The sequence below is a fragment of the Camelus ferus genome, chromosome 12 (assembly GCF_009834535.1).
Source record: "Camelus ferus isolate YT-003-E chromosome 12, BCGSAC_Cfer_1.0, whole genome shotgun sequence".
NCBI classification, from domain to species: domain Eukaryota; kingdom Metazoa; phylum Chordata; class Mammalia; order Artiodactyla; family Camelidae; genus Camelus; species Camelus ferus.
In genome coordinates, this window is record NC_045707.1 from 42,271,876 (window position 1) to 42,286,279 (window position 14,404).

General features: G+C 31.6%; 1 protein-coding gene across 2 annotated transcripts in view; it reads left to right on the plus strand.

Moving 5' to 3' along the window:
- UHRF1BP1L (UHRF1 binding protein 1 like) overlaps positions 1–14,404 on the plus strand; it is a 93,420-nt gene that overhangs the window by 42,018 nt on the left and 36,998 nt on the right. For both annotated transcript variants that reach the window (XM_032493559.1, XM_032493558.1), the window contains 5 exons: positions 3,405–3,594; positions 4,139–4,279; positions 5,585–5,755; positions 10,156–10,336; positions 13,503–13,586. In XM_032493559.1, coding sequence (XP_032349450.1) covers positions 3,405–3,594; positions 4,139–4,279; positions 5,585–5,755; positions 10,156–10,336; positions 13,503–13,586 — 767 coding nt within the window. The remainder of the gene's footprint in view (positions 1–3,404; positions 3,595–4,138; positions 4,280–5,584; positions 5,756–10,155; positions 10,337–13,502; positions 13,587–14,404) is intronic.

Genomic DNA, 14,404 nt, shown 5'->3' on the forward strand with positions numbered 1-14,404 from the left:
TAAGCTCTGTTATCAAGTAGTAATGGGACATAAAATAAAATCCCTTCACTTGAGTCTCTGTTTCAGTTCTTCTCCCATAAAACATTTTGCAGTTTTAGTAAATACATTGCAAAGCCGCAGAATTGATATTTAGCCTTTTTATTCATCTTGCTTCCCTTGTGTTAAATAATGATGATTAATCGAAGACAGAGCAGTAGCAGAAACTGGAAGCAGAAGAGCTTCGGCATTCTATAAATCAGTCTCTTACTTGGTCTCTGAATACTTTCTCTTCATAACATTTATCCTGTGCATCAATGAAAGTATTATGACCCTTAAGAGTTAAGTTTGTGCCTTAAAAAATTATAGATCTTTGGATTACACATGCTGAATTTTGATAGATAAAAATCAGATGCTAGTAAAGTAGAAGCACGGGGGCCATTTCACAAAGCCGCTTTGGAAGTTAGAATAGTTATTAAAAAATAGATCTTTTAAAAATTGCCTATTTATTTTTGCATTCAGTAAATTTGGGCCTTGTGTTACATATCATTTCCTCAAAGCAGGTTTTCTGCCCTACTTTTGGATTGTACAGCTATTCACGTAAAAAGTTCACATAGACTTTAATGTGATTAATTCCTCCTCAGATTGTACAACATGGCAGCCCTGAACATTTATAGTATTCTAGGTGCTGTATAAAACCCGTGATAAATTCTTCTTGAGGACGAACATACACATACAGAAACGCACATACACACTCTGTTTCCCTCTCTCACCCTTTCTCTTTCTCCCCCTCTTTTGTTTGTTTCTCTGTTAAGAGGAGAGCTTTTTCACCAGAGTTGAACCACCTTTACCTTAGTACATTCTGTGAGAATACCTTCAGCCTGATCAGTGACTTTTCACATGGGAATCTAATGGTGATCCATCTACTGCTCAGAGTTGACTGAAGGCCAGATTTATCAGCTATACAGTTTATCCAGCAATTTGAGATTTTGAAGTTCAAATTATGATTTCAGGCTAGAGTAGATTGGAGCAATTGGTCTTTAAATTGGCTAGAGTCTGAAACTTGGAGGAAAAACAGAGATGTTTTTAAGGGCAAAAGGTCAGGAAAATTGGTATAAATGAATGACATTTTAATTATGTGTGACAGAAATGAGGTATTTTGTCATTGTGTGCTAAGTGTAGTTGATAGTGTTCTTCCTAAGTCGTGTTTTTATAGTATCAACAACAAGCTTTATAATTTTGGCTTTGTAATCATATGATGATAATCCTTATATTTTGATGTATGGCAATATGGTTAATCTTTTTCTATATTTTCCTGACTTGCCTGATTGTTGCATTCATTTTAAGATGCTTATCAAATCTATAGAGTTTTTTAGGCTCCTTTTGAAATTATAATTCTAGAGGTCTACAATGGTTATCAAAAATATGAATATATATTTTTAACAATTCTTTACACTTATGCAATTTAGGGAAACACTGATCTATTTGATTTTGTTTCTAGCCAAGGATTAAAATAGAAGCAGATTAACAATTAACAACCTGGCCCTTTCTTCTGTGTAGGACCTGTAGGCTAACATTGCTCCCACAGATTGATGGTCTTGTAAACTTTGTAAGTTCAGAAATTTGATTTTATCTCTTCACTTGGAGGAGATAAATACCTATGTGAAGACTGACCAAACTCAGAAGAGACTTATTTGTAAACTGAAATTTCAACTTTTTAATTTATAATGGATGACATATAATGGATGACAGAAATATATAGACTTTAGTTATTGATTCAAGCTTCACCCTTCTGATTGTAAATCCTCCAGTACAATTGTAACACTCTTTAATGTGCATAGATTAGAGTAGATGGGGTTGGATATTCCAAAGTATGTTCCCACGTTATTATATAAATATTCTTCCAACTCTAGGAATTTTTCTGTTTAATTGACCCAACATTTGTCCCTAGAATCAAAGCAACTCCTCCCTAGGATGCTAATGAGTTCTTCCTCTTCAGTTCTCAATTTTCTAAACACAATGTAGACAACCACCTTTTTTTTAATAGCAAAATTACGTCAGGCAAGCCAAAGATTATATAAATTACTATACCTGTATCATTGCATTTAAGGACCACAGCAACCTTTTGAAATAGGTATTGTTTTCATTTTACACATGAGGAAACTAAGCCTTAAACTTCCAATAGTATTAATAATAACATACTGTTATTTATAATATAATAAATAGTAGTTACTTTTTTTCAGTATCATGAGTCAAAAGTTGGGCTGTTTGAGTCATATGCATTATTTCGTGCAGTCCACATGTAACCTAAATAGTATTACCTGATTTAAAAGATAAGTCATCTAAATCTTAGAAAAGATAAATTATATTATTTATTCAATAAGATAGTGAATCAGGAAGTATAGCAGCAGGTATAGAGGAGAGATGTGCATGATCAATAAAGATGATGGGCTTACTTTTATACATGTTGGCTTTGAAATATGTGAGTCAGCCAGGTGGAGCTCTCTGGTGGACACTTGGATTTTACTGTCTGAAGTTCTAGCAAGAAATCTGGTTAAAGACAGATTTAGGAATAATGGTCACATTGATGATAATTGAAGTAAGGTACCAATTTAGCACAATTTTACTGCCCCCTGCCAAAATATATAGATAAGATAGTCTGTATTCCAGTCATACTGCACTACTTATTATTCTTGAAACATGTCCTCTACTTTCTTACTTCTCTGTATCTTTGCTCATGCTTTTCCCAATTTTAAGGTTTCCTTTACTTCTCATTTTTCCGTGTAGAAACTTCATCTTTCTTTCCTGGATATATTTCTCCCTAGTTATAAGCAATTTCTTCCTCTACCAAGTACACAGATGATTCCTTTTTTAGAGTACTTAATTACAGACTGCCTCATGTTTAAGTTACTAGGATATGTTTTTTTCCCTCCCTAAGTAACTTGCAAGCCCTGTAATGCCACAACTCTACTTGAATTTTCCTTATGTCCTAGCATCGTTCACATTCTAGATGCTCAATAGATATTTGTTGAATTGCATTAGGGAATGTGAACTTTTTCTGATCTCATTCCTAAATTGTGAGATTATATTCCAGTTGGACTCGTCAGCCTTCTTTGTGTCAAGAATTTAGCCCTAATTTAGCACTAATGCTTTTTAAGAGTAGGCAGCTTTGGATGGTGATTATAATTATGTAATTGAGAGTAACTTCCAATTTCGAAAACCTTTTATCATTTTGAGAAGAGCATTTTTATAACTTACATCTAACCTGAGTAGATTATTGTTTTAAGAAAAAATTTTTAAACAAAAATGAATAATATTATGGCAGTTTGTGTACTTTGTATGAGAATTTTAGCAGAAAACTTTTTCATTCTTAATTTTTTTTTTTTTGGCTTTAGTGCATTATATTTTGTTTTGCTTTGTGTTCCCAGTGAATATGGCTTTGCTGAAAAAGTAGTTGAGGGAATTACTGTTTCTGTAAATTCCATTGTCATCCGCATTGGAGCAAAAGCCTTCAATGCATCCTTTGAACTTTCCCAGCTACGGATCTATAGTGTAAATGCAAACTGGGAACATGGAGATTTAAGATTTACTCGTATTCAAGACCCACAGAGAGGAGAGGTAAATTTTTTTTCTTTCTTTGTTTAGAAAAATGTTTTAGCTGCTGATTAACATAAAAGGATATTTAAAGTTACTTTTTATGGTTACTTATATTCACATAATACTAGATTTACATTTGCCCTTTATACTTTCTCTGTATTACTTTTAATCATTTAATTATAAAATATGCATATTTTAATGTTTTTACTGTAATAAATCTTTCAACTTACAGAGTTAATGAGTCCTATTTTAACTTCTCAGCTACTCAGAATTAAATTTCAAATTTACAAAACTAAAATACGTTTTTTAAAATTCTTCTTGGTTACATGATTCAGATGTTCTTTATACTTTGTATTAAAATTAAATTACTTACAATAAAAGTGTTAACAGCTTTACAGATGATGAATGTAATCATGAAGATGTGTTACTGAATTTGGAAGTGTATAATTCAAAAAAAAGCATAGTGGATATATCTAGAATTTATTTAACTTTATTTTTACAAATCTACATTTTTCTCATTCTATTTTGCATGAGTAAGTGAAGCTAATCTCTGTGTTCTCTTTAGGTTTTGACATTTAAGGAAATAAATTGGCAGATGATTCGAATAGAGGCAGATGCTACCCAAAGCTCACATCTTGAAATTATGTGTGCTCCTGTTCGATTAATAACCAACCAGTCAAAAATCAGAGTTACACTTAAAAGAAGAGTAAGTCAACAGGGTTGCCTTTTTGATTCAGGTGATAACTATTGGAATTAATGGGAAATTTTAAATTTATTTTTTAGATGAAATATTGCCACATTAAAACAGCGCAAAGTAAAAGGAAATATGGTGGCCCAAGCGCTATTTGAAGAAATCTAGTGTAATGATAATACTTTTCAGGTTTCTCAATTTAATGTTTAGATTTTTATTTTTGATAAATTTGAATAGATTTCTCAGTTGCCAAATATTTTTGAACATTAACTGTTTTGTAATTTTATTTCTTCTATTGAATGTTGCTCAGGAGTGGGTAAACGGTAAAGCCTTTATTATTAGTAACCAAAACTACTAGCTTCAGAAGACTGTTCAGATATGACTGGTAAAATAGATAAAACTAGGGGAGATAGTTACTTAAGGATGTCAGAATTTGAGAGTCCACTGTGAATTGTGATGAAATTTAATGAGGGAAAGTAATGACTTTTTAAAAACATGGCTGAATTAAAATCTCAACAGTGTGTTTTGTAGTTATAGACACAAGTCACTATACTAAATTGAATTGAAAAGAATTTTTCAGAGTATGATAATACAAATATTCTGAAATGTGAAATATGGTTAAAATAGCATTTTAGTTTTTAATTAATTTTAATGCCCCCCCCCCCTTTCTACTGGGATTATAGTTGACCCTTGGACAGCATGAATTTGAACTGCATGGGTCTACTTACATGCAAATATTTTTCAGTAGTAAATACTATAGTACTACATGGTCCAAGGTTGGTTGAATCCACAGATGCAGTGGAACTTCTGATATGGAGGACCAACCATAAGTTATATGCATTAATCCCTGCATTGTTCAAGGGTCAACTGTGGTTGAGTTAATGTAGGTAATTATATGATTTATTAACTATAAATGAAAAATTAAATTATGTAAGTATGTGTTACCTGTATGACTTGTACCTAAGGTACAGGCATCTGTCAGTCTTTTTTTTTTTTTTTTTTACCACTGTATCTCCAATACTAAGAGATATTCCTTCCATATTATGGGAACTCAGTACATATTTGGTGAATGAAGGAAGAATCCATATTTAAGCCACTGAAATTTTAAACTTTTTTTTAGCCTAGGATGAGGAAATATATTTCATGTCTGTTGCAAATCAGTTCCAGTAATACAGAAAAATAACAGAAGTTGACATAACATTGTAAACTGACTATACTTCAATTAAAAAGAAAGCTAAAATAAATAAACTTTTAAAAAATACAAGTGTATTGTAAGTTTTATATCTTGGCTTAATTTTATGAATCATTTTGTCCTGACAGTTAAAGGACTGCAACGTCATTGCAACAAAGTTAGTTCTCATATTGGATGACTTACTATGGGTTTTAACGGATTCCCAGTTAAAGGCTATGGTACAATACGCAAAATCTCTTAGTGAAGCAATAGAAAAATCAACAGAACAAAGGAAGAGTATGGCTCCTGAACCTACACAGGTATGCTATTAAGTTACTAGCAAAAACACTTCATTTTTCATGTAAATGCTTTAAAATCAGAATGATTAATTGTTTTCTTTATGTGATATAGATTGTAGTACTTTTGAGTCCGAGAATCTTCTTATACTCTTGTATGTAAAATTATATGGTATCTATATGAAAACGTATGTGAAATATATTTGTATCTATATAGTACTTATTTTGTTTGGAGTTCTGTCCTTGGCACTAGATTAATGATAACATAAAAGTATTTTGATGTTATAAATACTTCTTTTCAGAAAGTTAAAGAAGTACAATTTTAAAATTACTAAAGTAAATGGGAAAGGAAAAAAACGTGGGTAATTATAGTCAAGTGAGGGAATGTGAGGGTTAGTATTAAAATAGAAAACTGAAGCCCTAGGGTATTGCTGAAGTTGAATACAAAACTGTTAGGATTGTCTGATGGCTGGGACAGAAATGGGGAAAGCTATTTAATGATCACTTTCTTAAAATCAGAAGCATTACTAGGTTTTTCTGAAAAGAAAAATATTTTCTAATATTTCCTAGTACTAAATTCTGAGAATTTAATATAAAGATTTTTGCAGAAGATTTTGTAGATTTGGGATTTTGAAAATTCCAGTGTATAGTGTCTTTTGGTAATTTTATAAGAAATACGATTGACCTTTTTATATCCACCTAATAAAAACTTAAAGGATATTGTGAAATCGTATTTCTATGAATTATTTCATTGAAAACAGAGTAATATATCTTAGATATATAGCTTGTTGGTGGTCTGCCTGGTACATGGGAATTTAGGCTTTCTTGTGACTATGTCAGTTGGCTGGCTGGCTGGCTGGCTGGCTGGCTTGCTTGCTTGCTTGCTTGCTTGCTTGCTTTGCCATAAGGTGCAGGGCTAGACACTGCAGATATAAAAATAAATATTGTCTGACCCTGCCCTCAAGGATCTCAATATTATGGGGAATCAAATATAAAACAAATTGCAGTTCAACATAAATGTTAGAGTGAAGAATTAAAGATGGCGTGAGGGGGTTGTATAGAAGCACAGAGAAGTCTTAATCAAGTGCTTGCAGAGTTTGGAAAGGTTTTACAAAGAGGATAATGAAGTTAAGTCTTAAAACTAAGAAGTTCGCAGGTGAGGGAAAGGGTATTTCAGATGTGGAAATAGAATCTGCAAAAGTGATGGTGTTAAAGAGCATGATGTTTTCTGATAAAGATAAGGTTTTTTTCTTTTCTTTTCTCTCTCTTTTTTTTTAAACTAGAGCACTGTTTTCTCGAGAATAGGTACTCATGCCTTGTATATATGTGACAGTTTTCCAAGTTTTAAGGAAACTGAGTTTCACATTTTCCATTTTGATGGATACTCTTTTAAACTTGGTCTATCTGAGAATATTCTTGTGTTAAGATGTCAGACTGGTTCTCCTTTTCCATAATTACTTTTATCCTACTTTACAAATGAAAGGCATTCTTCTTACTCATCTTCACTCTTACTATGATGGATTTATCCTGGAGGGTGGCCAGGTGGTGGTGGGGGGCCCAAAACCTCTGGGAAATGAGACAGGCAATATGATATATTGCTATCCATGTTGGAAGTGAATGACTAATGACAAACTAACCAATTAAGTAGTTTCCATTTTGTTGCCTTTAACACATTTGAAGAAGGATTTAATAAATGTCAGCTGCAAGACTATTAAAAATAAAAAATTTTTTATAATAGATAAGTTTGTGAATCCTGGCATCTAACTGGAAGGAGTTCAAAGAATCATGTCACTTTGCTAAAATGAAATTCATTTCAATCCAATTTACCTTTTATGTGAACAAAGTTTCCCAAAGCTTTTAGCAGTAAAAACAAACTGAATTGATTGTGAACCCTCTATCATTCTACCAATAATTAATATTTATCCAGTGAAATGTCTTCATAATTCTCTGAGAGAACCTAATTTTAAAAGTTTGATGAACAGAATACTGGACTGTAGCATAGAATAGAATTTTCCTGGGCAGGTAGCCTGTGTTTAGGCAGAAGTATGTGGTGACTAGACATGATGGGCATTATGTGTTGACTTTTTCCTATAGGCAGGAGGAGGTCAAATGGAAGTTTTTAAGTAGGAAAGGAAAGCCAGGCATCACATGGTGGTATTATAGAGGACGGACTGAAGAATAGGAAGGTTGCCAGTCTAGCGGAGGGGTGGACCTCTCTGGTAATGGTTTGAAAGAAGGAAAAATAAGCCAAATTGGGGAGAGATATCTAAGTCTTTTATCAGTTGAGGATAAAGGAGAGAAAAGTTGAGAACTTTTCAAATAATTGTTAATTCCGTTAGCCAATAAAGTAAATGCAGAAGGATTTTAAAGGATGATTAAAGGAGGTAAGGCTAAGAAAAGGTAATGATGAGTTCCATTTTGGAGTGGAAAAGAATTGAAGTAGTACAGGAGGTAATATTTTACAATATTACCACCATAGACGTAAACACTAGTCTATTAAGGCTTGCAATGAGGATTTATGTAGCTTAGGATGTCATTAACAGAGATGGTAATTGAAATTAAAGACCAATACACAAAGTGTTAATGTTATTGTAGCTCTTATTTATATAATATGTGGATATCTTTATACAAAATAGAATATAGATCAGAAACTAGATAAAGATACAGATTAGGAAATTAGAAACAAGGACAGAATTCTATAATCCTACCACCAAAGCAAAACCAGCATTAGCACTTTGAGGTATTTCCTTACAGATTTTTTTACCTAAGCATCTGCATTTTTTCCTAGGTTTAGTAAGAATATAGTAAGTGCCTGTATATAGTTTTCTTCCGTGTCATTAGTATTTGTAATTAGTATTTTTTTGTCATTCCATAATATTTCATAGTAGTTATACTTAACTGTTCACATTACCATAGAGTTTCTTTCTTGGGTTGTAGTTGTCTTATCACTACATTAGGTATCATACAGAATGTCCTGATTATTTTGGGGTATAAAGAAGAGTGCATTAGAGAGACAAGTAGTTGATAGTGTTCTTTGCTCAGCTTTACAACTTAGCAGCTTTACAAACTTGAATATTAAGTTGTTAAGATTATTCATGAGGCAAAAGAGCTTATAGTATCCCACTTTTCCCCCTACAAATAGCATCCAAAAACCTGAATCTCCCTCAGTATGAAGAAAAGTGTTTGTAGGAAGGTTAATTCTTATGTTTTTATTTGTATCAGTACTTATCTTGATGAAAGAGAGAAAACATGCTTAAAGAAATGCAGAGTGTTTTCCTTCAAAAGAGTACCATCACAGACATAAGTAATAGTTTGTTAAGGCATTTGAAGTAGATGGGGGGAAAAAACCTAAGAAAGAAAAAGTGATTTTTCTGATAGAAATCCGTTTAATTATTACTTAGTAAAAAAAGCTTTACTTGAGCCTCTAGAATTTAAGGCTTCACAACCATATTTCATCTTTGCATTTCTTTAAATTCTATGGGCCCCATTAATTTTCACTGAGAGATTCTCATTTACTGAGTACTCTTTGAAATTCTTTTACATATGATCTTAGTTCTTAATAGATACTTGTAAATTGTATACAAGCTGTATATATGTGTGTGTATATATATATGTCTTTTAATTTTTCGTAAGTAATTATACTTTTATTAGTGAATTGTTCTTAATTAGAAAGTTTTAAAAATACTTTTAATGAAAAATCTAGTCTTCATTCTGTTAATTGTTACCAAAGTTTCATGTATAGTTCTATGGTTAACATACAGATCATCTCACGGTATACTTACGTATGCAAAATTATTTTAGGCTACTGGAAGTTCACAAATGTCTTTATACTTCAGCAGTATTCTGTGTTTTTTTCTCTTTAGGGAGAAAAGAATATGAACTCATAATCTATAATAAATCTCTTCTGCTGTCTGGCTTCAAATATCCAAGTTCAGAGGACATACCACACCTCTTATGAAAAGCTCAAGAGCACTTGTACTAAATAATATCACAAGTGCTTTTACAAAGCAGGGATTTATTTCTACAGGATGTATTAATAGTCTATATAGCTGATGTATATGGGGCTCACATTTGTTTTCTTTTTTAATATATAGAACTAATAATATTTAAATAAGCTGCCTTTAATAGTTATTAAACATATTTTCTAAAACAAGAAGGGCTATAAATATGAAAATATAGCTATGCAAATACTTTCTAAAACATATTGAGTTTTTATTCATGTTCTTTGTAGTTCTCCAGTTTTTAGATTTTAGTTTTATTCCTATATAATTCAGAAAATGTTTTAGGGAAACTGAGTTACTGATACAAAAGAAAATGTTTTAGCTTATTTTTCATGACTCTTTTACTAAAAATATTTAGATTTTCTTGAGTGGGGAATGTCAGATATTTAACTTGCAGTGATAAGGCGGTTTTGAATCTTTTAGAGCTCTACTGTAGCCCCATCTACCCAGCAAGTGAAGACACCACAGACTTCAAATGCTCCTGATCTAAACGATGCAATTGTGAAACTATTCAATGACTTTGATGTTAAAGAAACCTCCCATCATTTAGTGATTTCTCATCTAGATCTACACATATGTGATGATATTCATGCTAAAGAAAAAGGTAATAAAAGCTGCTATTTCAAACTATTTTTAGTTTTTCTAGAATTTACTACACATCTAAATTGTTTATCATATGTAATATGTAGTCTGTACTGTAACAGGTCATAGTTTTATCATTCACTGAGGTGCATTGATGAAAGGTATAATTTTAAGCATTATATATTGGTATAAAATTTTATTTTGCTTTAATAGTTAGTACCTCAATGTAATTTATAGTTAGCTAACAATGCCAATGCCAACAGTAATGTTAGGTTGGTTTTTTTTTTTTTTAAAGACTGACATCCTTAGAGGATGATGAAGAATTAGACTTGCCTTTGAATTAACTTTTTCATAATTTTGAAATTGTTAATAAATTTTAGTCTATACTCAATTCATAAATACTTGCATATGTGTTTTCAGCATGGTGGTTTATCTATGTTTTTCTAACCCCATATGCATGTAAACACAACTATGTGACCATTCAGCATTCCTTGTGTCTCCTCTAAATCCTCCCTAAATTTGGTCAGGAAGCTAAATTCTAGTTAGGAAGTTTTTTCTGTCCTTTCAGCTTTTGCTTCTCTTTTTCCTTATTTAGTAGACACAGGTAATGGGATAAGCAGGGAGCTGCTCTTGGTCACTTTGAAAATCTGTAGTTCCATGGTCTAGGTGCTGGGCATTTATGTTTCTTATCCAGAGAGTGTCCCTGGCCCCGTAAGTGTTGGAAGGGTTCAGCAGGTAGTCTAACCTCTAAGACCGTGATTCTCAAACTTTGATAAGCATGAGAATCAAGCTGAGTATCTTTTTAAAATGGAGATATCCTCCCTGTGGTCCTTGGACCTGAATCCAGAATCTGTATCTGTGAAAACTGTTGCTATGGATTTTTAAAACTGTTAGAGTGAATATTGAGACCAACCCCTGAAACTTAGCAATAGAAGTTATCTTGTCTTCATCAGATAAGGCAGCCAGGTATCAACTACCAGCTAAAGGGTGGAGCAGAAAAAGTGAGGAAGTTTGGAGTTTGAAGAGTGATCTGTTGTCTTTTGTTTGTCTAGGTTTATGTCATTTGGCTTACAGTTGGCATCTTCTGCTTTAGTGAATTGAAAGGAAAATCCAAAAAAGTTAAAACAAACCAAAAAAAATGAGGAGTCAGGTTTAGGTAATAAGCAAAAGCACAGAGGAAAGTGTTTTCTAAGCTCTTTTGCCTTCCTCATTCATTATATTGCTTCATAGAATAAGCTAAATGATGTTATTTAAGGAGAAAACCCCTCCAACAAAATATCTTCCTCATAGTACAGATCTGTAATCAACTCTCTGCTATTCTGAAATCCAGAAGGGTCTGAAATGCTTTTTGATAAGTTTGTGAAGAATTCATTTGCTGGCAAAACTTGACCTAAATGAGCACGTTGCTATTTATCATCTTTATTTTACCCACTAAGTGTAAATATTTGAGTCCTCCCACAGAATTACTATCTTTTATTACTTAGTGCTGTGTCAGAATCTGTCGGCATAGTTGTATAATACGATATGATATTATATATATATATATGCCATATTAATAAAATCTAAAAAAAAAATTCTGAATTCTAAAACATTTGGCTCCAAAGGTTTTAAATAAGGGATTATAGATCTGTACTAGAAATTCTATCAGTTGAGATACCTTGAAGTTAACAAATTAATATAGAGAGTGTGTAAATAGCTGTATATTAATTTGTATTTGATTTGTACATGTTGTTTTAAAATTTGATTTTTATGTTGGATTTACACTGACTTTTGATCTACTTCTGATTTTTTTTTCACTTCTTAATTTTTTCTTACAGTTGTGTTAAGATATGATTGACATACAGCAGTACATAAGGTTAAGGCATACAGCATAATAATTTGATTTATATACATCATGAAATGATAAGTTTAGTGAACATTCATCATCTCATATAGATGCAAAATTAAATAAATTAAAAAAATTTTTCCTTATGAGAAGGCTTAGGATTTACTCTCTTAACCACTTTCATATGTAACATACAGCAGTGTTTATTATATTTGTCATGTTGCACATTGTATTCCTAGTACTTACTTATCTTATAACTGGAACTTTATACCTTTTGACTGTTTTCATCTAATTCACCCTCTGCCTCTGGTAACCACAAATCTTATCTCTTTTTCTATGAGTTTGTTTTTGAAGTTATCATTGACCCACAGCACTGTGTTAGTTCCTGTCACACAACATAGTGATTCAGTATTTCTATGCATTTCAAAATGATCACCATGATAAGTCTAGATCTGTCACCATGTAAAGATACCACATAATTATTGCCTGTATTTCCCACACTGCACATTTCATACCTATGATTGATTTATTTTGCAACTGGAAAAAAACTTTTTTATTTTAAGGAGAAATAAGAGCATTTTATCTTAGTATTCAGAATCACACGCAAGTTACCTTTCTGGTTCAATTTACTATATAGAAATCATTTGGGTTTTATATTTTCAGTTTAATTCTGAGTCTTGTACCTCACTTATATTTTACCTCCTTTCCCAACCTTACCCCCCACATCAGCAACCACTTGTTGACAAATACTGTTATGATTTCATTTATATGTGGAATCTGAAAAACAAAACAAATGAACAATCATAAAAAAAAAACTGAAACATAGTTTTAGGTACTTCTGATCTTAATATAGCTATGCGACTTTAGACAACTTACCTAACCTAATAGATTCAGTTTCTTCTTCGGTAAGAGGCAAGATAATACAATGTAGTGGTTAAGATTTTCTGGGATCAAACCAGGAAATTATAGGCTGTATGACCTTGGCCTATTTACTTAATTTTCTTATCTAGGAAATAGGGACTATATTAATGGTTAATGATAATATTAATCTATCTCATAGGGTTGCTATGAAGAGCAAATGAGTAAGTATAACTAAAACATTTAAAACAATGTTTATCAGATGGTTAGGGCTGTAAATATAAAAGGTCTGCTATTTTTGTGTCCTCACCTTTTAGCCTAGTACCTTGCATATGATAGGAATTCAATAAATACTAGAGTGAATTGCATTTCCTAAAATTCTTATTGTATTAACCTTGACAATAATCGTTGCTTGGACTGCAGGTATGGTGAATGAAGTGTTTCTGATATTTGCTTAGTATTTCTTTCTCTTTCTCTCTCAATTTTCATCCTTTTATTTCCCCAGAGTCAAACAGACGTATTACTGGAGGGGCTATGCAACTGTCTTTTACACAGCTAACTATAGATTATTATCCTTATCACAAAGCAGGTTTGTATAACAATTTCTTTAAAAGATGTAAAGCTTGCTTTTAAATTATATAGCCGATTTATTTCATTTTGTTTATATTTTATTAGTTTTAATTTAATTTTTTAAGGAGAAAATAGATAAAGACATTTGTTATCTTTCCTCCCGCTGGTATCTTAGCAAGAAGATATAATTGTCATAGGAAATATTCATGCATTTTATTTTACGCTTTATGTAGATTATTAAAAAGTATAATTTTTAGAAATTGAGAATATCTTAAATAAGTGATTTAAAAAATAGAATATAGAAGATATATGTTTGTACTACTTAATTGTGACAAAATCAAGTTATTAATAATTTTGAATTTTTAAATGATATATATTAGAAAACAAAAACAGCATATAGAGCAAAAGGAGAATAGTGATTTTAGCTAAGTTGTGGGATTCTTGGAAACTTTCAAAGAAACTTTTCTGTATTTTCAAAATTTCATCAATAAATTAGATTTAATAGGTTCTTTAATAATCAAAAATTGATAGGCACTTTCCCCGCAAAGCATAAAAACAAAAAGTATGTATGTTATGGCCAAATTAAGTAATATTATACTTATACTCATATCTGCATTTTGGTAGTATATGGCTTTTTATCTTTTAATTCACACATTAAAAAAAAACAAGTGACAGATTTTCTAGAACATTAAAAAATGTTAAAAATTTCCTGTTCACAGATTTCTGTCTCCCAATGTTTGTCATTAGTATATCAGTACCTGACAGAATTTAAAAGTTGTACTATTTGTTTAGAGTTTTGTTTGAAGGGCTTTGTCTCAGATATTCTATCTTCCTGAT